Here is an 18,062-nt window from a genome sequence, read left to right as displayed (position 1 = left end):
GCTCGCATCAAATTGAAAACCGCAGTGTCGGCATTGTGATTGGCTGCAGGGCCGAACCAATTTAAGCCGAGCGCCCCTCCAGGAGCTGTACGACCCGTCTATGGAAACCAGTGCTGCTAACCTGGACGACCTGCAGAGATCCTGGGAGACACTCAAGAATGTGGTATGATAGCAGCGCCGTCACCTTCGGCCAACTAACTGAAATCAAACCTAAAGAGCACCTTAATTATTGCAATATTTTTTTTGTAGATCAGCGAAAAACAAAAGAGTCTCTACGAGGCTCTGGAGCGGCAGCAGCACTACCAGGAGACTCTGCAGTCCATTTCCACCAAAATGGAGTCTGCTGAAGTTGCGCTCAATGAGGGTCTGGAGCCCAACAAGACCCCCGAGAGCCAGATGGCTGCACACCAGGTGAGGCGGTAACGCTGGAGAACGTGGCTTTAGTGAAGCGTTGGTGGCGGCTGTGGGTTGGAGACGAAGGAGTTGCAGGTAGTATGTGCAAATATAAGGGAGCCAAGGCAAAGATCAGCAAAAACAAGCTTGCTCAGGGAAAACAGAGGATGATTGAGGAGTTTTATATTGCACTAGTCAGTGCAATGGTTGCAGAAACTACACAGCACTGTTCTCTGTTGCTATGCCAACGTCACAGCGGCGGCCGCTACAGTTGCTTTTTGTCAAGAAACGGGCAAACTGCTGGTTCATCTTCTCTCGAGTTCTCCAGTCCCACTGCTATGATTTTATCCTCCCAGGCTCTGATGGACGAGATCCTCATGCTGCAGGACGAGATCGGTGAGCTACAGACGTGCTTCTCGGAGGAACTGGCAGACAGCGACGGTGACGGTGAGGCTGGCGACCAACTGGCCCTGCAGTCCACCCTCACGGTGCTCGGAGAGAGAATGGCCACGATACGAATGAAGGCTTCAGGGAAGCGGCAGCTGCTTGAAGTGGGTGTTCAAAGACAGTATTCCAGGCTCCTGCTTTAATATATAGACCTACTATTGTCCTGTGTGCTATTAAAGAGGATGATCGCTGTTAATTGTGTCTAACGCGCGTGTCATGGCTACTACAGGAGAAGCTAAGTGAGCAGTTAGAGGAGCAGCGACAGGAACAGGCCCTGCAGCGTTATCACAGCGAGGCAGAGGAGCTCGACCACTGGCTGCTCAGCACTCGCGCCACTCTGAGCTCCGCGCTCCATCCCCAGAATGAAGACCTGGACATGGAGGAGCAGCTCATCGACTGCCAGGTGAGATGGACATCAGCGGTTTGCCCAGGATGGATGGCGTGCAGCTCATTGTTCTCATATCAGCAGAACAGGCAGTTTCCTCAGCAAGTCACTATTGCTTCGCTAGGCACAATATGGAAGTAAGCTATTGTTTCACCACGAAAGGATCAACATGTAGGGTGAAGTATTTGCTTCATTGTTCCAGAAATAGAGCCGTTCCCTGGATTCATCCCCCTGGTATTTTAGTATTCTTATTATTTTAGTCAAAACATAGAAATTCTCAAAGTCTTTTCACCTAAACTGATGTGAATGCAAGCTTTAAAATCAGTCCTGTGTCTGTGTTTTTCAGCAGTAATAAATTTGGGTTTGTTGCTCAGTCGAAGTAAATTAGTGTGTGTTTATAGCAGCTGGGGACCAGTAAGCTGATTATAACCCACATATGGCTCCTGCCGAACTGGGGTCTAAATGTTCAGTTTATGTGGATCCTAATCTCCTGGTCAGGAGTATGGATAAGTAGATTATTACAGCATAGATTAAATGAAAAGCACAAAATGATAGAATATCTGTGAGAAAGGGGAAAAAAAAAGAAGTGTTTGATTTTCGTGATTGTTATTTAAATTATATAAATTTTGGGCATTCAAAAAATAAACGCGTCTCCCTCCGCAGAACATGCTGTTTGAGATCGAGCAGAAGGTGTCGTACCTCTCGGAGCTGTCCGTGCACAGCGAAAGCCTGCTGCTGGAGGGCCGGGCTGAGACCAAGGGAGAGGCGGAGCAGCTCACCTTCAAACTGCACTCGCTCAAAGACAGCCTGCTGGAGCTGCAGCAGATGCTGCAGGACAAGCAGGTCGACATCAAGGTGAGGCCCCTGTGTGTGTGTGTGTGTGTGTGTGTGTGTGTGTGTGTGTGTGTGTGTGTGTGTGTGTGTGTGTGTGTGTGTGTGTGTGTGTGTGTGTGTGTGTGTGTGTGTGTGTGTGTGTGTTTTGTGCTGTGCTGCATTATGATGCACTGGTTGCAGCATCAGTAGTCCTATTGTGCACATACTAAAGGTTGTGACATGCTCCTTCATAAAAGTCCATTGTCTTCAGCTGTGCAACAATATGAGCCTGTGTGTCTCACAAAGAGCTTTTGGACACCAAACAAAAAGATGCTACCTCATCACATGCTAAAGCTGAATGCATCAGGTGTATTTCTAATGGCACAGCATTCCGTCTCCACTGCATTGCAGTAGAAAAAGAACAGCGGAACAAACTCCAGTAGTGCCACCTAATGTTGGTGTGTGTGATGTCATTTTCTCAGTTCAAATCTTCCCTTTTTCCCAGGAAGTTAATGTAAATCTCTCCTCACCACCATTGAGGTTAAAACTCTCCCTGAACTCCCTGCTTGTGTTCCAGGGTTCACTGCAGGAGCAGGAGGACAGTGAGCCCGACTCATCCCTGTCCCAGAGTCCTAACGTGCAGGATTGGCTTTCCCAGGCCCGTTCCACTCGGACGCAGCAACACCACGACAACCTGCTTCGGCAGAGAGTAAGCGGACCTGGACAGTTACGGGCTCTATATAGTTCAGCACCGCTCATCTAATTACTGACCTGTGTTTTCTAGGAGTTGCAGGAGCAAGTGGCTGAACAGAGGAGGCTCCTCCAGTCTGTAGCAAGTGTTGGGGAGGAGTTACTTAACCAGCAGACCACACCCAATGGGGACAGGTGCTTTTCCACGCACCTTCACTGTGTTCACATTTAAACAAATGGATAAAACAACCTCTCAGTGACCTTTTTAACCCCTCCCCCCACAGCGAGGAGTCGGTGCCAGGAGGTGTGTTGCTGGAGCCGGAGTGTGTGTCTCCTGTGGACCAGCTGAGACAACGCTGGGAGAACTTGAACAAGGATCAGAGCACAAAGCTGCAGCTCTCCCTTAACTCCCTGGAACACGACCAGCTGAGCCCGGTATAGATTCCATACGTGCATGTGGACCACTGCTTTTCACTGTCTACCCTTACATTTTATTTTGATCTGAATGTCACATGTGATGTGCTGCTTGTGTGCAGGTCCTCCACTGGTCCCGTCTGTCCAGTCCCAGTATGGTGTTTAAATCCCAGTCTGCCAGCCAGGACTCTCAGTCTCCAAGAGCTTTGTTTGAGGCCTGCTGCCAGACTCTGGAAATAATGGCCCAAGAGGTATAATAGCAAAGTTTTATACTTTTATTCATTTATTTAGTTTGTGGGAAATTATATATCTGTGTGTTCCCCCTCACAGGCAGCAGGTGGTATCAGTAAACATTCAGGGACTTCGGGAGTCGCAGCTGTCCAGCAGGACCTGTATGCTGCAGTTTCAGCAGCCTCCTCGTGGTTGGATGCTGCTGAGAATCAGCTGCTCTCTGGTCCTGTGCTGCTGTCTGAGGACACGGAGACACAACTTACAAATTTAGAGGTTAGCGGAAATGAATACACTCGTCAGCTGTATTATAAAACACCACTGGATGCAAGCCGTGCTACTAACCTCAACTCGACCGTTCAGGGTCTGAATAAACAGCTGAAGGAGATGAGCAGGGAGGTGAACCTGTGCAGAGACCTCCTGGGTAGAGGAGCAGGCCGGCTGTGTGGAGGAGACGAGCGAGCTCTGGTGGAGGACACCCTAGAGGGCCTGCAGGAGAGGATGGGCCTGCTGGACTCCACACTGGACCAGCACTGTGACAGCATACGGGACAGACTGCAGGAGCACTCAACATTCCAGGTCCTGAAACTTAGCCTTAAGTTTGGTTAAGCTTTTCATGGTTGTTTGTATTTTAATATTATTTCATTTAACTTCAACAGAATGAGCTGAGGATGTTATCCACAGCTTTGAGTGAAAGTAAACACCAGCTGCTGCAAAAGATGGCTGGAAGCGCAGACAGACCTGCATCCAAGCAGATTGAGGTATGAACTGATCAAGAACTGACCGGCAGTCATGCTCAGTGAGAGGAAGTGGCTCATGTTAATCTTTTGTAGGCTCTATCAGAGGCAGAGGACAGTCTGAGGGAGTTTGATCAAAGAGTGACTGAGCTGAAGACCAGAGCCGAAGGCCTCCATTCCGACCAAGTCTCCAATCAGGAGATAATCAAATTACAGGTAACATCACAGATGAGTTGAGCTCATATCTGTCTCAACTAAACTGTGGTCATAACAAGTGTAATACTGACTGTCTGTTGTGTTGACGCTTGTGTGTAGGATGCATATGAGGAGCTGGTGCTCATGGTCGGCTCCAGGCGCAGCAGCCTGAACCAAGGCTTGTCCCTCAAGTCCCAGTATGAAGCTGCACTTCACGACCTCAAAGACTTGGTGGACACGGCTCAGGACAAGATGGCTGCCGACCAAAAGATGACCGTGGCTTCTGTCATAGAGGTCCAAATGCTGCTAGACAAACACAAAGTAAGGAGGATGCTGGGAGGCAGCATTTTACAGACATTTAACTGTGATCTTTTGTTCTAACACTGTGTTTTTTCTGTAATACAGGATTTTTTCCAGGGTCTAGAATGTCATATGATCCTTACCCACACATTTTATAGCAAAGTGTCTGGCCTGGTGGCACAGAGGGAATGCCAAGCCCTGGAGGAGACCATGGCTTTAGCCCAGAGCGTGCTCAAACAGGCCCACAGGAGGGGGGTGGAGCTGGAGGGCACCCTGGAGGTGGGATTTAGGTGCAAAGTGTGTACTTCTTTGTTAAATATAAAAGTCCAGCATAAACGTTTTGCTTCCTGTCTTGCTCTGACAGTCATGGAGCAGGTTTGTGGAGGACTACCAGGCGCTGTGTCGGCAGCTTGAGGCTGTAGAGTGCAGCATCCCCACCGTGGGTCTGGTAGAGGAGACAGAGGAGAGACTAACTGAAAGGATTGGTCTCTACCAGGTACAGACCAGACACAAATAAACAGATCTTCTATGAGTGACAAACGACTGAAGGTATGAGTGCTAAAGCTTGAGCTTTCCATCTGTGTCCTGCAGCGACTGAAGGCCAGCCTGACCGAGCATCAGCCTCAGCTCTACCAAGTCCTGGAGGAGGGAAAGAGGCTTCTTCTGTCTGTCAGCTGCTCGGACCTGGAGAACCAGCTGACCCAGCTGGGAGAACACTGGCTGTCCTCCACCACCAAGGTCAACAAAGAGCTGCATCGCCTCGACTCAACACTCAAGCACTGGAGCAGGTCGGGGTCCGGAAAGAGTCTGACATTTTTTAGGAATATGTCAGATCAATTTTGGAACTTATAAGACGATTCTGTCGGGCGAAAACGTTTCAGATACCAGAGCGAGTCAGTGGAACTCAGCCACTGGTTGCAGTCCGCTCTGGACAGGCTGGAGTTCTGGACAACCCAGTCGGTGACAGTGCCTCAGGAGCTGGAGACCGTCAGAGACCATCTCTGTGCCTTTCTGGTAAGTTATCATGTTGAAAACATAATAGAGCCATGGTTGAAAATACACACTATTTACATGGTTTTGATGAACGTGCAATTCAATTCCAACTTTCCTTCATTTGTGACAGGAGTTTTACAAGGAGGTGGATGCTAAGTCATCTCTGCGTTCGTCTGTGCTGAGCACAGGCAACCAGCTCCTGCGGCTGAAAAGAGTAGACACAGCTGGTCTGAGGACAGCTTTAGGCCACATCGATACTCAGTGGGCTGAGCTGCTCACCCGTATTCCTGTGGTGCAAGAGAAGCTACACCAGGTCTGAGTCTGCCTTTCAAGAGGAAGTTTTTTTTATAATCATAACCATAGTCTAATTAGTGCTAAGATGAGATTGTTGATGGTTCCCACAGCTGCAGATGGAGAAGCTGGCGTCTCGGCACGCCATCACAGAGCTGATGAGCTGGATCTCACTCATGGAGAACATCATCGATGAAGACCAGGACAAGATCCTGGGAGCTGTGGGCTCAGACGTGGTGCAGAGCTTCTTGCAGAAGTATAAGGTACAGAACTGCATCCTCTATGATCTGACATTCATCCAGTTCCCTTTTCCACATCACACTCTTATCCTGCCTTATTTGTTTGTGACAGGGTTTCCGCATCGATCTGACCTGTAAGCAGTTGACTGTGGACTTTGTTAACCAGTCAGTGCTGCAGATCAGCAGCCAAGATGTGGAGGGAAAGCGCAGCGACAAGACAGACTTTGCCGAGAAGCTGGGAGCTATGAATAGAAGGTGGCAGATACTGCAGGGGCTCATTACTGAAAAGGTAGTGTGTCGTTCACGCTGCAGCCAGAAATCAAACCTGCCACTGTAAACTGATTATTCAAATTCTTTATGCAGATTCAGCTATTGGAAGGACTATTGGAAGGTTGGTTGGAGCATGAGAATGGGGTCCAGGCCCTGAAGACCTGGCTCACATTGCAGGAGGAGAGACTGAAGAAGAGACACAGGATAGAGGATGTAGCGTCGGTACAAAACGCACTTAAAGACTGTCAGGTAAGAGTCACACAGTACTATACAATAACACAATCACTTTATTTCTATGTGATTTTCCAATAATGATGTTCTCCCAGGAGTTGGAAGAGTTGGTGAAGGAAAAAGAAAAGGATCTGGAGAAAGTAGAGGAGCGAGGAAATGCTCTCATTCAAGATAAGAAAGGAGCGGCATGCTCTGTGGTGAAGGAGACCCTCAAATGCCTGAATGAGTCCTGGGCTCATCTGAAACACATGGTAACCCTCATTGGTTTGTTTTAAATAGTTTTCCATTGGCTTTGGACACTAAGACCCAACTCTCTTACCAGATAAGTCAAATGAAAGTGAGCCTGCGGTCGGTGTTAGAGCAGTGGACGCTGTACCGGCGAGCGTCAGAGGAGATCAATGGGTACCTGATGGAGGGGAGGTACTCTGTGTCCAGGCTGCACCTCCTCAATGGATCGCTGGAGGCAGTACAGCAGCAGGTGGAGAGCCTGGAGGTAAGGGATGGCGCCTGTGATAGCCCAGCCTGAACATGTGCTAAGCAAATATAACACATTTATCAGACATTGCAGATGAGTTAATGTTTTGTTGGTTCCTGTGCTTTAAAGAACCTGCAGGAAGAAATGGACAAACAGGAAAGCAGTCTGAGGAAGTTTGGCTCCGTAACACAGCAGCTCCTGACTGAGTGTCATCTATCTGTGGCTGAAACGCTCAACAGAGCGATCCAGGATGTCAACATCAGGTCTGTGTGGAGCAAACGGCAGCTTGGACGCAAACCACGTGCAGAGCTGAACCCCGGAACGCTCTCATCGCTCTCTCTCTGTCCTGCGTCAGGTGGAACTGCCTGCTGGAGCAGATCTCAGAGCAGCTGAGGAGCAGCAGGGCCTTGCTGGGGCTGTGGCAGCACTACAGGTCGTTGCACAGCCAGTGCGTGATGGCGGTTGTGAAGCTGGAGGAGCGCGCCGATCACCTGCTGAAGAGCGCCACCGACAGGGAGATCTCAGAGGAGGAGAGCGGCGCCTGGATAAAAGACTGCGATGTGAGGAGGGATCTAGGAGGCTCCATAGAGGAGCTAAATGCTGAAAACACGGCATTTAGAGCCCGTGAAGAAGCTTTGAAACGCTGAGGACTCGCCTGAAAGCTAAATTGTACCCGTCCTTTGTCTGTTTGATAGTGGACTCTCAGCACAATTTAACAAAAGCCTATTGAAAGGGAGACCGCAAAGGGAAATACAGGCCCCCGAGCTACACTACGGGGGGTCCCCAGCACCATGCTGGGGGGTGTCTACAGATCACTGTCCTAATACTGTTAGCAGACAGTTATTTTGACTAATCACTGATGCAAACTTACCTTTCCAGCTTTGTTGCTTACCATAACCCACCAGATTAGATTATGTTTAGGTTCAGACTAATGCTGTAGGAGGGTCAGTTCTGTCATTTTGGTTCCAGTTCTGTTCCTAAGCCTCTCTCTGGTCACAATATTGATGCAGGAGTGCCTCAGTGACCAGGCTACGGTGCTGCAGTCCCTCCAGCAGCTGCAGGCTTTAGGGGAACAGCTGAAGTCCCAAGTGGACGCCTCCTCCTCTGCAGCTCTCCAGTCAGACCACCTGTCGCTCACGCATCGCCTAGCAACGCTGGACCACGCCCTCCACAGGCAGCAGGACGTACTGCAGGTAGAACCACGGGAATGGCTGGAATGAGCGTTTCACTCACTGCTAATCCACAGCCTCGATGTTCAAAGTGCGTAATAATATTAACACACTAAGGCTAATTTATTGTCTGTTCGACTGCTTCTAGTCTGGATCTCAGGCATGTGAAGGCTTCAGAGCTCAGTTGGAGACACTGACGTGTAAAGCTGAGGAGGCTGAGAAGGTGCTGAAGGAGTCCGACCCGGTCAGCTCAGCTGAGCACACTGTGGTCCAGACACGGATGGAAAAGTTAAAGGTACCAAAATCCCTCTTGGATTTGCTTTTGGTTTATCCAGAAATTGGGAAGTGTTGATTGAATTCATTTTTTCATTTATTTCGCTCCAGGTTCACCTGCTAAAAGTGAGCAGCCTGTCTCCAGATCTTGAACGGCTTAATGAGCTGGTGTACAGACTTCCAGTCAGTGACCGAGATGTTAAACGCCTGCAGAGTCTCAACAGGGCCTGGGCCACACACTCTGCTCATCTCACTGAGAGGTTCAGGTACCTGATGGCATCTTATTATACCCTGACAACGTGAAAGACATGAACACGATAATAAATATAATGAAGCTTTTTATGAATTTTGTAATATGTTTGTGTCTTTGTATTCCTCTCCAGTAAACTGCAGGAGGTGCTGCTTCAACAGCAGAGCTTCCTTCAGAAGTGTGAGGCCTGGATGGACTTCCTGACTCACACTGAACAGAAGCTGGCTGCTGAGATCTCAGGCAACTACCAGAGTTTACTGGAGCAGCAGAGAGACCACGAGGTGGGAGAAGTTCAACTAACAAGGAATATGTACTGATATTGATATACTGATCAATGCAACGTGCTTGCAGTTGTTCCAGGCCGAGATGTTTAGCAGGCAACAGATTCTCTACTCGATCATCACCGATGGCCATAGTATGTTGGACCAGGGACATGTGGATGACGGGTAAATGCACACACGTGTTTTTGCGAATCTCAAGTGTATGAGCAGCATGCACGCTAACCCCACTGTGGTTCCCCTGAAAGAGATGACTTCAGCGTGAAGCTGGCGTTGCTGAGCAACCAGTGGCAGTGCGTGGTGAGACGGGCCCAGCAGCGGCGGGGCATCATCGACAGCCTGGCCCGCCAGTGGCAGAGCTACCAGGAGATGTCCGAGAAGCTGCTGCGGTGGCTCCAGGAAGTGACCCGGGATCCAGATGTGCACCAGCCAGGAGAAGCAGTGGCCCTGCAGCAGGCCAGGAACCTGCTGGATCAGATCCAGGTAGGTGACGGCTACAGAACACCATTCAGATCTGCAGGCAGATCCTGGACTAATGAGCCGTCGCCCTTTCTCCAACCGTAGACTCCCGCGCTAGTTAACCTGTACCCCATCTTCCCTCCGCCTCTGTCTCTGTCGGTGCAGATGAGGGAGCGCGTGCTCCACAGGCAGCAGGGAAGCTACATCCTGACGGTGGAGGCCGGCAGGAGCCTCCTGCTGTCGGCCGACGCCGCGGCCGAATCCACGCTGCAGACGGAGCTGATGGAGATGCAGGATAAGTGGAGGCACGCGCACCACCACCTGGACCAGCAGAGGAAGGCGCTGCTCGGCTTACTCAAGGTCAGACGTCCGCATGCACACAAAGACACACACTGTGGACACTTAACTGTGAGCTGCAGTGACCTGAATCCTGAGTCCGATTTTTCCGTCCTTTTAATCTCATTGTCTTGTGATCTCATTCACTTTCTCCTTGTCCTCTTTGGACTGAGAACAGCTACTGATGCTGACTCTTATCTAGGCCAGCTCTGTGTTCTTGTACCGTGCCTTCAGGTATGCGTGTCTTACCAAAAATTGCCCTGCTCCATCCTGCACCGGACCATTGTTCAGCCTCTAAAAATAGCTGTAATCTGCAGCCTTCGGAGCAGAACCTCCTCCCTTGTTATGAAGCTGGGTTAATTCTCCACTTCAGCTGTGGGAGTTTTGCTGTGTTGTGCTGTGTGTTAGTTTGCACTTCTTTACAGGTCACTCAGCATTTCTAGCAGTTGGTCTGAGACTGAGAAGCTCCACAGCTTAGCAAGCGTGTGTGTTTGTGTTCGTTTGGTGTGTAGAACTGGGAGCGGTGTGAGAAGGGCATCGATGCGTCGCTGGAGAAGCTGAGGGCCTTCAAGAGGAAGCTGTCGGTGCCGCTGCCGGATCATCACGAGGAGCTGCACGCCGAGCAAATCAGATGCAAGGTGAGGTGACGCCCACATGCAGAGAAACGTTTTTAGTCTCGTAGACGGACAGATGTTTGGTATGTGCTCGTTCTCTCCACATGGACCCAGACGTGCACTCGTTTAATCTTTACACCAGGACAAACAGATAAAAACCGTGTTGATCTGTCAGCTGCTGTCGGGCTGTGTGACCTTGTATGTTTGATTGTCACATGTGGGACTCGGCTTTAAAAATTGCTGGGTGTTTTTACTGATTTGCATAAAAAGTGTGTTTTCAAGTCTTTAAATAAAATGAAGGATGCAGCATAAATGGTGCCACCGCGCTGCTGAAATGAATGAACGCCGCTGCTCTTCTGTTTTCCTGCGCTCACATTATGATGCTTCGCGGTGCGTTTCCACGGCTGGACTCCGCGCAGTCATGTTTCATGCTCGACATGTCCTCAGCTCCTCTGGGAGGAAGGAGGACTGCGAGAGTAGCTGCTCAGGGCTGAGGAGCGAGAGGGGGGTGGGGGAGGCTGCGTGCGCATGTGAGTGAGAGAGAGCGAGCGAGCGAGCGAGCATCCCTGCCTGCTGCGGGGGTGTGTGTGCGTGTGTTTCCTTTTGTGCGTTGCATAATGGAGACGTCGTTCTCCTGGTCTGCAAATGATTGCGCCACAGCAGAGCCGTCACGGTGACGGAGGAGGAGGAGATGCAGGGTTAGACGCCTGGCTCCCTTATCCTGTCTGTAACCTTCAGCGTCGCTGCTTTGTTGGCATTGCCTGTCATGTCTTGCTGGTGAGTGCAACCCTTGCCTTTTACAGAACAGCCTGTGTCTTCCTGAAATGCATTGCTGCATATTTCATAGTGTCCTTCCTCATCGCTGTATCTGAGGATGCAGCAGCTGCATGAGCGTAGTGGTTTTCCTGTTTTCTCTTCCTGCTGTGGCTGTTTGAAGAGGGGTAAAACCTCATGCCAGTGAAGGGAGTGTATGGACCACCTCATTGGATGTAACTGGTTGTCATGTCATGTGGATGCAGGAGTTAGAGAGCAGTGTGGACGGCTGGACTGATGACCTCACTTCCTTGTTCCTGCTGAGGGACTCCTTGGAGGGCGTGGTCAGTGCCGATGACATCACAGTCCTACAGGAACGCCTCCAGCTGCTACAGCGCCAGTGGGAGGAAGTGTGTCACCAGGTAGACACTCGCTATTTTAGGGGTTTGACTTATTCTTCTCCTTATTTATATAGTAGTTGTTATTAAATTTCTCCCATTCCTGCTCTCACCCTCACCCTCCGCCAGCTTTCTCTGCGCAGGCAGCAGGTGAGCGAGAAGCTGAATGAGTGGGCCGTGTTCAATGAGAAGAACAAGGAGCTGTGTGAGTGGCTCACACAGATGGAGAGCAAGGTCTCTCAGAATGGGGACATCAGCATCGATGAGATGATTGTTAAGCTGCGCAAGGTGATTTCAGTGCATCTTAACTGAACAGGATTTATGAATGAACCATTTCTACGTCCCGTGATTTTACCCGGTGACCTGGTTGGTGTCCCCCCCCCCCACAGGACTACCAGGAAGAGATCAGCGTCGCTCAGGAGAACAAGCAGCAGCTGCAGGTCATGGGGGAGCGTCTGGCCAGGGCCAGCCAGGACAACAAGGCGGCCGAGATCCAGCACAAGCTCAGCAAAGTCAGCGAGCGCTGGCAGCATCTGCTGGACCTCATCGCTGCCAGGTGGGTGCACGAGACACGGCTTCTCCGATTTCACAGAGACCACACAAGCGCTAGCGTCAAATATTCATTCTACAGCATCTGTTAATTGTCACAGCTACTGAGGTTTGTGTTAAGCGAATGGAAAAGGAACAGTCGCTCTTTGCTGTTGACAGCGATCTGGCCCGAACCGTGCTCCACCCCCGACTCTTACCCGGCTGTTGCCCCCTGGGATTTAAAGAGGCCAGTGTGTGACAAACAGACAGCTGCACTCTCTCTGTCTCCAATATAAGTCTGTGTCCTCAAACAACAAGACTCAGGTTGTACATGTGCAAAGGAGCAGAAAAGCTAATAATTTATACCTTCTTTGGTGTCGAATCATCTCTATATTTGTTTCTAAAAGAAGCAAGGACTTACTTTGCTCTAGTTGTACTCAGCACATCTGTGCTCACAGGCTTGGAGTTTGCATGTTTTGCTCTTGTTCCCACTCCGAGTGTGTTTGTGGCCAATATTCCATCACAGGGCAGCCCTGCAGCACATGCCTCTGACTGTAAGTCTTTTTTTAGAAACAGCAGCACTTGTCACTCTCTGGCATTTGCTTGCTCACACACACACACACACACACACACACACACACACACACACACACACACACACACACACACACACACACACACACACCAGCCTGTAACCTTGGAGAGCCACAGTTGATAGGGCACAGTTGGACCACCTCACCAGCTTCTAGCCCTCCCACCTCTGCACAAACACAGTTTAGAGAAAGTCCCACGTGGAGCTCGCAGACGAAAGCAAAGAGTGTTTGGGTCGACACCCCGGCGCTTCCCGAGATCACTGTTGCCTTGAGAAATCAGCAACCCCATGGTTTTGGATTTAGGCTCTGATAATATGGCGGGATGCTCGAGCGAGGAGGATCTGCCAGACTGCGACTGCGACGTCAACAGGCAGGACAAACATGAGATGTTATGCTAAAGCCTAATTAGCGCGCTTTAGATACACTTTTATTTTAACCCTGTGCATGTCTGTGTTAGTTTGTACCAGGATCAACTCTATATTTATTGTGAGTTTAGTGTATTTATACTACAGCGAGTGTTTCCATGTGTGATTTGAAGTGATTAGCGGGTTGCGGGTCTGGTGAAGCTAATAAGAAAATACTTGAACCAACTCAAATCAATTCATCAGGTTGTTGTGTCTCAGCACTGCTCCACACCACTGTATGTGTGAGACCAGTTGTTCTGTAACATAAGCTGCTGCGTCCTCCTACATCAGGTTGCACTTTGTGATGCTTTGCAGAACTTAATGCCTGAGCTGCGGGTGTTGAGTATGTAAAGTGTCGGAGACCTTCTAAATATGACTCGTTGGTGGAATTAGTTTTTTATTTGTGACTTGCTGAGCAAGTGTTCAGTATCAGGCATGTGCAGGTTGTTGTTTTGCTCCGAGGCGCTGACTCCAGCTTCCTCTCTGACTCCTCCACCAGGGTGAAGAAGTTGAAGGAGACCCTGGTCGCCGTGCAGCAGCTGGATAAGAACATGAGCAGCCTGCGCTCCTGGCTGGCTCACATCGAGACAGAGCTGTCCCGGCCCATCGTCTACGACACCTGCGACGACCAGGAGATCCAGAGGAAACTCAACCAGCAGCAGGCAAGTGGGGCCCGGCCCCGGTCCGGCAGAGCCGTGTTTGTGGAAAATGAGCAACAGTGAATCACAGCAGGGAAGAGAAGCGTGACTCATGTATGTGTTTAAAAGTGGCCTACAGTAAGAATCAGTTTACTTCCTGCTGCCAAGCTGCTACTCTAAATCTGGACCGGATTGTGAGACATCACTGACCTCCTCTCTCGCCAGCGCTGCAGTTTGCTAACGCGTGCACGTGCGGTAGTTCAGCAGGCTGAACGTCTTTACAATGTTTGTCATAAAACAATAAGATGCAACGAAGAGTGAGGCCAGACTTCCGAGCACACGGACGTGATGGTGTTGTTTCCTGCAGGAGCTGCAGAGGGACATCGAGAAGCACAGCACCGGCGTGGCCTCGGTGTTGAACCTGTGCGAGGTGCTGCTGCACGACTGCGACGCCTGCTCCACGGAGACCGAGTGTGACTCCATCCAGCAGGCCACCAGAGGGCTGGACCGGCGCTGGAGGAACATCTGCGCCATGTCCATGGAGAGGAGGCTCAAGTCAGTACCCCGCGCTCGCTGTGCGTGTTTGCAAAGTCGCTCTGACCGAAGTCGAATGTAAACGAGCTGCTCCTCTGGGCAGGATTGAGGAAACCTGGAGGCTGTGGCAGAAGTTTCTGGACGATTACTCCCGGTTTGAGGAATGGCTGAAGACTTCAGAAAGGACAGCAGCTCTGCCCAACTCCTCTGGAGTTCTCTATACTGTAGCTAAGGAGGAGCTGAAGAAGTTTGAGGTGTGTTGGAGTCTATGTTTATTACCAAAGCTGTTGCCGTTGCACAGTGTTGATTGAGTTTCCTGTTTCTTAGCGGTGACGCTTTATTTAAGCAAAATCACACTTCTGGACGGAGACTGTCTCCGTGGAGTGTCATGTTACTAACACGCCCCTGCCGCCGGTCCGTTCAGCTGCTGCGGTCCATCAGTGCACGCGCACATTCCTGCAGGCTGAATGTCCGCCTGGCCCTCGGCCTCATCTGCCCGTTCACTCCAGTCAGACAGGGCCTTGTGAAGGTGCTGTGTCATTTCAGGCCTTCCAGCGTCAGGTGCAGGAGTGTCTGACGCAGCTGGAGCTGATCAACAAACAGTACCGCCGGCTGGCCCGGGAGAACCGCACAGACTCCTCCTGCCGCCTCAGAGAGATGGTGCATGATGGGAACAGGCGATGGGACGGCCTGCAGAAGAGGGTGGCTGCAATCCTGCGCAGACTCAAGGTACGAGATGATGTCGTCTCACGTGTGTGTAAATAAGGATCCCACGGCTCCATTCACATTATTATTCTACCTAATGCATGTTTCGCGTCACTGTGTTCATGCAGCACTTCATCAGTCAGAGGGAGGAGTTTGAGACGGCCCGAGACAGCATCCTGGTGTGGCTGACAGAGATGGACCTGCAGCTCACCAACATCGAGCACTTCTCTGAGTGTGACGTTCAGGCCAAGATAAAACAGCTCAGGGTGAGAGAGGCGCTGTGCTTTCTCCTAGTTTTAATGCAAGGCATGGTAGTGGGCTTGAACATTTCACTGCTAAATCCTGTCTGACCTCTGGCGTTCGCTTGCTCAGGCGTTCCAGCAGGAGATCTGCCTGAACACGGGGAAGATCGAGCTGGTGTTCAGACAGGGCGAGGCTCTGATTGAGAAGAGCGAACCTCTGGACGCAGCCGTCATCGAGGAGGAGCTGGAGGAGCTGCAGAGGTACTGTCAGGAGGTCTTCGGGCGAGTCGACAGATACTACAAGAAACTCACGCGGCTTCCTGTGAGTAAAGACGGCTCCCAGAACCGCACTCTGACCTGCGCCCCAGCCTTTTTAGTCACACGCCCTGCCCTCCTCCTCCAGCTGGCTGACGATGAGCTGGACGGCTCGGACAGAGAGCTGGACATGGACGACGGCGGGGACCTCTCTGAGCTGCAGTGGGCCGACTCCTCTTTGCCCCGAGCCTCCAGCCGCCAGGCCTCAGGGGCGACCCCCGCCCGAGCCGACCGCTCGGGACGCGACACCCCGGCCAGCGTGGACTCCATCCCTCTGGAGTGGGACCACGACTACGACCTGAGCAGAGGCCTCGACAGCCCGGCGGGACAGAGACATGTGGACAGAGGCAGAGAACAAGAGGAGGACGAGGACGAGTATGTGAGGACGGCTGCCACCGAGCTGTCAGGTTGGTCTGACGTCACTAGCATCTACGTATCATGGTTTATTGGACTTACTATAGAACTTACCCCACACACTTTCAGGTCTGGATCTAACCTAATGTCACCGAATGCCCCCATTATAAGAGGCGTGTGTTGTATGTCTCTCTTCCCAGATGTAGTTATCCCAGAGAGCCCAGAGGCCTACATTAAACTGACTGAGAACACATTGAAATCATCCTCTGGTAGGAAACAGCAGGGGGCCTCCTACAACTAAAGCGTCTGCTGTCACACTAGGGACAAGCGTTCTAGATGCATGTCCACCAGCATGAGCCATGACACTGCTGCATGAGGTCCCGCCCACTAAACGCTGCCTTCGTGTTCTATTTTTTTATTTTTACCCGTTTGACCCCTAACTGTCATGGTTCTTTTGCATTTGTGACTAATGCATGCGATCGCGGCCTCGGACGACGTCGGCAGCATGCTAACGGGAGGCTTCGTGTTTCCTGCTCCTGACCAGGCTGTGCTCTCTGTGCAGGCGAGCCGGGCCAGCTGGAGGCCAGTCTGAGGCAGCTGGATCAGGCTCTGGATGCGGGACGGTATCACCTCCAGCAGAGAGAAGCCGCCGCCAAGCGCTCGGGCCCCGACGTGGACTCCACATACATGGGCTACGTGGGTGTTGGCTTTTAAACCTCATCGTGACACATGCACGCGTTGTATTAAGCATAAACGTGTTCTCCTTTCAGATGCGTTTGATGGGAGAGTGTCGCGGCAGCATCGATGCAGTGAAGAGAGCGGAGGGAGAACTGACTGAAGACGAGGATGACGTCCCAGGACTCACCAACCCGACCAGTGCAGACGCTCAGAGTGCAGGTCAGCGACGCACACCCATCCACCGCGTCCACCTCACGTGCTGTGCGCCGTGTTAAATCCAACTTTAAACCCGCCAGGTGTGATTGAGCGCTGGGAGCTGATCCAGGCGCAGTCCCTTAGTGAGAAGAACAGGCACATGCAGAACCTGCAGCAGTGGCAGCAGCTGATCTCGGACCTGCAGACCATGAGGGCCTGGCTGGGCCAGTCTGAGGCTGAGCTCAGCCAGCTGAGAGGACTCGCACACAGCACCGACATACACACCCTCCAGCAGAGAATCAAAAAGCTCAAGGTTTGTGGACTGTGTGTCTGTATTGTGTCATAATAACACAAGTAGCATATGTAAAAACATTGATTGAATCTCCCAAAATAATGATGATTCAGGAGCTGCAGAAAGGAGTGGATGCCCACAAGTCCGAGGTGCTGTCCATCAACCTGAGCAGCGCAGACTTCCTCCAATCACAGCCTGACTCAGAGGAGGCGTGGGAGCTGAGGGACGGCCTGAAGGAGATGAACCTGCGCTGGGATCGGCTCCATAGCTCCCTGGAGGACTGGAGGGAGGAGCTGCAGAGGGCGCTGATGCAGTGCCAGGTACCAAAAGTACAGTAAAGCAAATGCAAATGGTGTTTCAGGATAAGAGCTTATGTCAACAATGCAACCCTTCCTCCAGGAGTTCCATGAAATGAGCCACGGCCTGCTGCTGTGGCTGGAGAACATCGACCGCAGGAGGAACCAAGTGGTGCCCATCGCTCCCAAAGCGGAGCGGGAAACGCTACGCGCTCATCACCAGACGCTGACGGTAGGTCTCACTGCTGCAGCAGCTCCTGGTGCCCGTGTTAAACGCTGAGCACATGAGGCGGGCCTGTTCCACGTAAAAACACCATCGTTTTTCCTCGCAGCAAATCAAGCGCGAGCTGCTGGACTCGCGGCAGAAGGCCTCGTCCCTGCAGGAGCTGTCGGCTCAGCTGCTCGTCAGCGCCCGAGCTGCGCCCGCGCCGCCGCAGGCGCAGGGCGGCGAGTGCCTGGAGGCGCAGGAGAAGGTGCACGTGATCTGGAACCGGCTGCGGCTGCTCCTGAGGGAGGTCGGCGCCGACCTGGAGGCGCTGGAGAGGCGGCTGGAGGCCGCCACTACGCAGCAGCAGGTCAGGAGCAACGATGCCGCCCTCCATCAGCGCCCGGTGAGTGCAGTCTGACCGTCCTAACGGCTGCTCTTTGCGTTCGCCG

The 18,062-nt window shown here is 51.6% G+C and overlaps 1 protein-coding gene across 18 annotated transcripts in view; it reads left to right on the top strand.

The window, feature by feature from the left end:
* The window catches only part of syne1a (spectrin repeat containing, nuclear envelope 1a), a 90,832-nt gene that overhangs the window by 69,590 nt on the left and 3,180 nt on the right, over positions 1-18,062 (top strand). For 11 of the 18 annotated variants that reach the window (XM_055506130.1, XM_055506126.1, XM_055506131.1 and 8 more), the window contains 51 exons: positions 50-163; positions 250-411; positions 750-944; positions 1,070-1,243; positions 1,889-2,080; positions 2,616-2,747; positions 2,823-2,923; positions 3,013-3,163; positions 3,265-3,393; positions 3,473-3,646; positions 3,734-3,949; positions 4,030-4,131; positions 4,204-4,323; positions 4,423-4,623; positions 4,708-4,881; positions 4,967-5,098; positions 5,194-5,390; positions 5,484-5,616; positions 5,726-5,908; positions 6,000-6,149; positions 6,238-6,414; positions 6,489-6,644; positions 6,722-6,877; positions 6,949-7,119; positions 7,231-7,364; positions 7,457-7,661; positions 8,112-8,294; positions 8,419-8,565; positions 8,655-8,809; positions 8,927-9,074; positions 9,145-9,239; positions 9,320-9,554; positions 9,636-9,890; positions 10,379-10,504; positions 11,500-11,655; positions 11,761-11,919; positions 12,021-12,187; positions 13,656-13,818; positions 14,162-14,349; positions 14,432-14,582; positions 14,875-15,057; positions 15,162-15,299; positions 15,406-15,597; positions 15,679-15,997; positions 16,145-16,213; positions 16,507-16,640; positions 16,715-16,841; positions 16,919-17,130; positions 17,223-17,429; positions 17,509-17,637; positions 17,738-17,980. In XM_055506130.1, coding sequence (XP_055362105.1) covers positions 50-163; positions 250-411; positions 750-944; positions 1,070-1,243; positions 1,889-2,080; positions 2,616-2,747; positions 2,823-2,923; positions 3,013-3,163; positions 3,265-3,393; positions 3,473-3,646; positions 3,734-3,949; positions 4,030-4,131; positions 4,204-4,323; positions 4,423-4,623; positions 4,708-4,881; positions 4,967-5,098; positions 5,194-5,390; positions 5,484-5,616; positions 5,726-5,908; positions 6,000-6,149; positions 6,238-6,414; positions 6,489-6,644; positions 6,722-6,877; positions 6,949-7,119; positions 7,231-7,364; positions 7,457-7,661; positions 8,112-8,294; positions 8,419-8,565; positions 8,655-8,809; positions 8,927-9,074; positions 9,145-9,239; positions 9,320-9,554; positions 9,636-9,890; positions 10,379-10,504; positions 11,500-11,655; positions 11,761-11,919; positions 12,021-12,187; positions 13,656-13,818; positions 14,162-14,349; positions 14,432-14,582; positions 14,875-15,057; positions 15,162-15,299; positions 15,406-15,597; positions 15,679-15,997; positions 16,145-16,213; positions 16,507-16,640; positions 16,715-16,841; positions 16,919-17,130; positions 17,223-17,429; positions 17,509-17,637; positions 17,738-17,980 — 8,412 coding nt within the window. Of the gene's footprint in view, positions 1-49; positions 164-249; positions 412-749; positions 945-1,069; positions 1,244-1,888; positions 2,081-2,615; positions 2,748-2,822; positions 2,924-3,012; positions 3,164-3,264; positions 3,394-3,472; positions 3,647-3,733; positions 3,950-4,029; positions 4,132-4,203; positions 4,324-4,422; positions 4,624-4,707; positions 4,882-4,966; positions 5,099-5,193; positions 5,391-5,483; positions 5,617-5,725; positions 5,909-5,999; positions 6,150-6,237; positions 6,415-6,488; positions 6,645-6,721; positions 6,878-6,948; positions 7,120-7,230; positions 7,365-7,456; positions 7,662-8,111; positions 8,295-8,418; positions 8,566-8,654; positions 8,810-8,926; positions 9,075-9,144; positions 9,240-9,319; positions 9,555-9,635; positions 9,891-10,378; positions 10,505-11,499; positions 11,656-11,760; positions 11,920-12,020; positions 12,188-12,898; positions 13,123-13,655; positions 13,819-14,161; positions 14,350-14,431; positions 14,583-14,874; positions 15,058-15,161; positions 15,300-15,405; positions 15,598-15,678; positions 15,998-16,144; positions 16,214-16,506; positions 16,641-16,714; positions 16,842-16,918; positions 17,131-17,222; positions 17,430-17,508; positions 17,638-17,737; positions 18,017-18,062 lie in introns of those variants that run through there. The other 7 variants (XM_029141277.3, XM_029141276.3, XM_029141288.3 and 4 more) reach the window with 5 other exon arrangements.

This window comes from Betta splendens, chromosome 24 (assembly GCF_900634795.4).
Source record: "Betta splendens chromosome 24, fBetSpl5.4, whole genome shotgun sequence".
NCBI classification, from domain to species: domain Eukaryota; kingdom Metazoa; phylum Chordata; class Actinopteri; order Anabantiformes; family Osphronemidae; genus Betta; species Betta splendens.
Note: the sequence above shows the minus strand (reverse complement) of the source record. Positions and strands in the feature narration are given on the sequence as shown.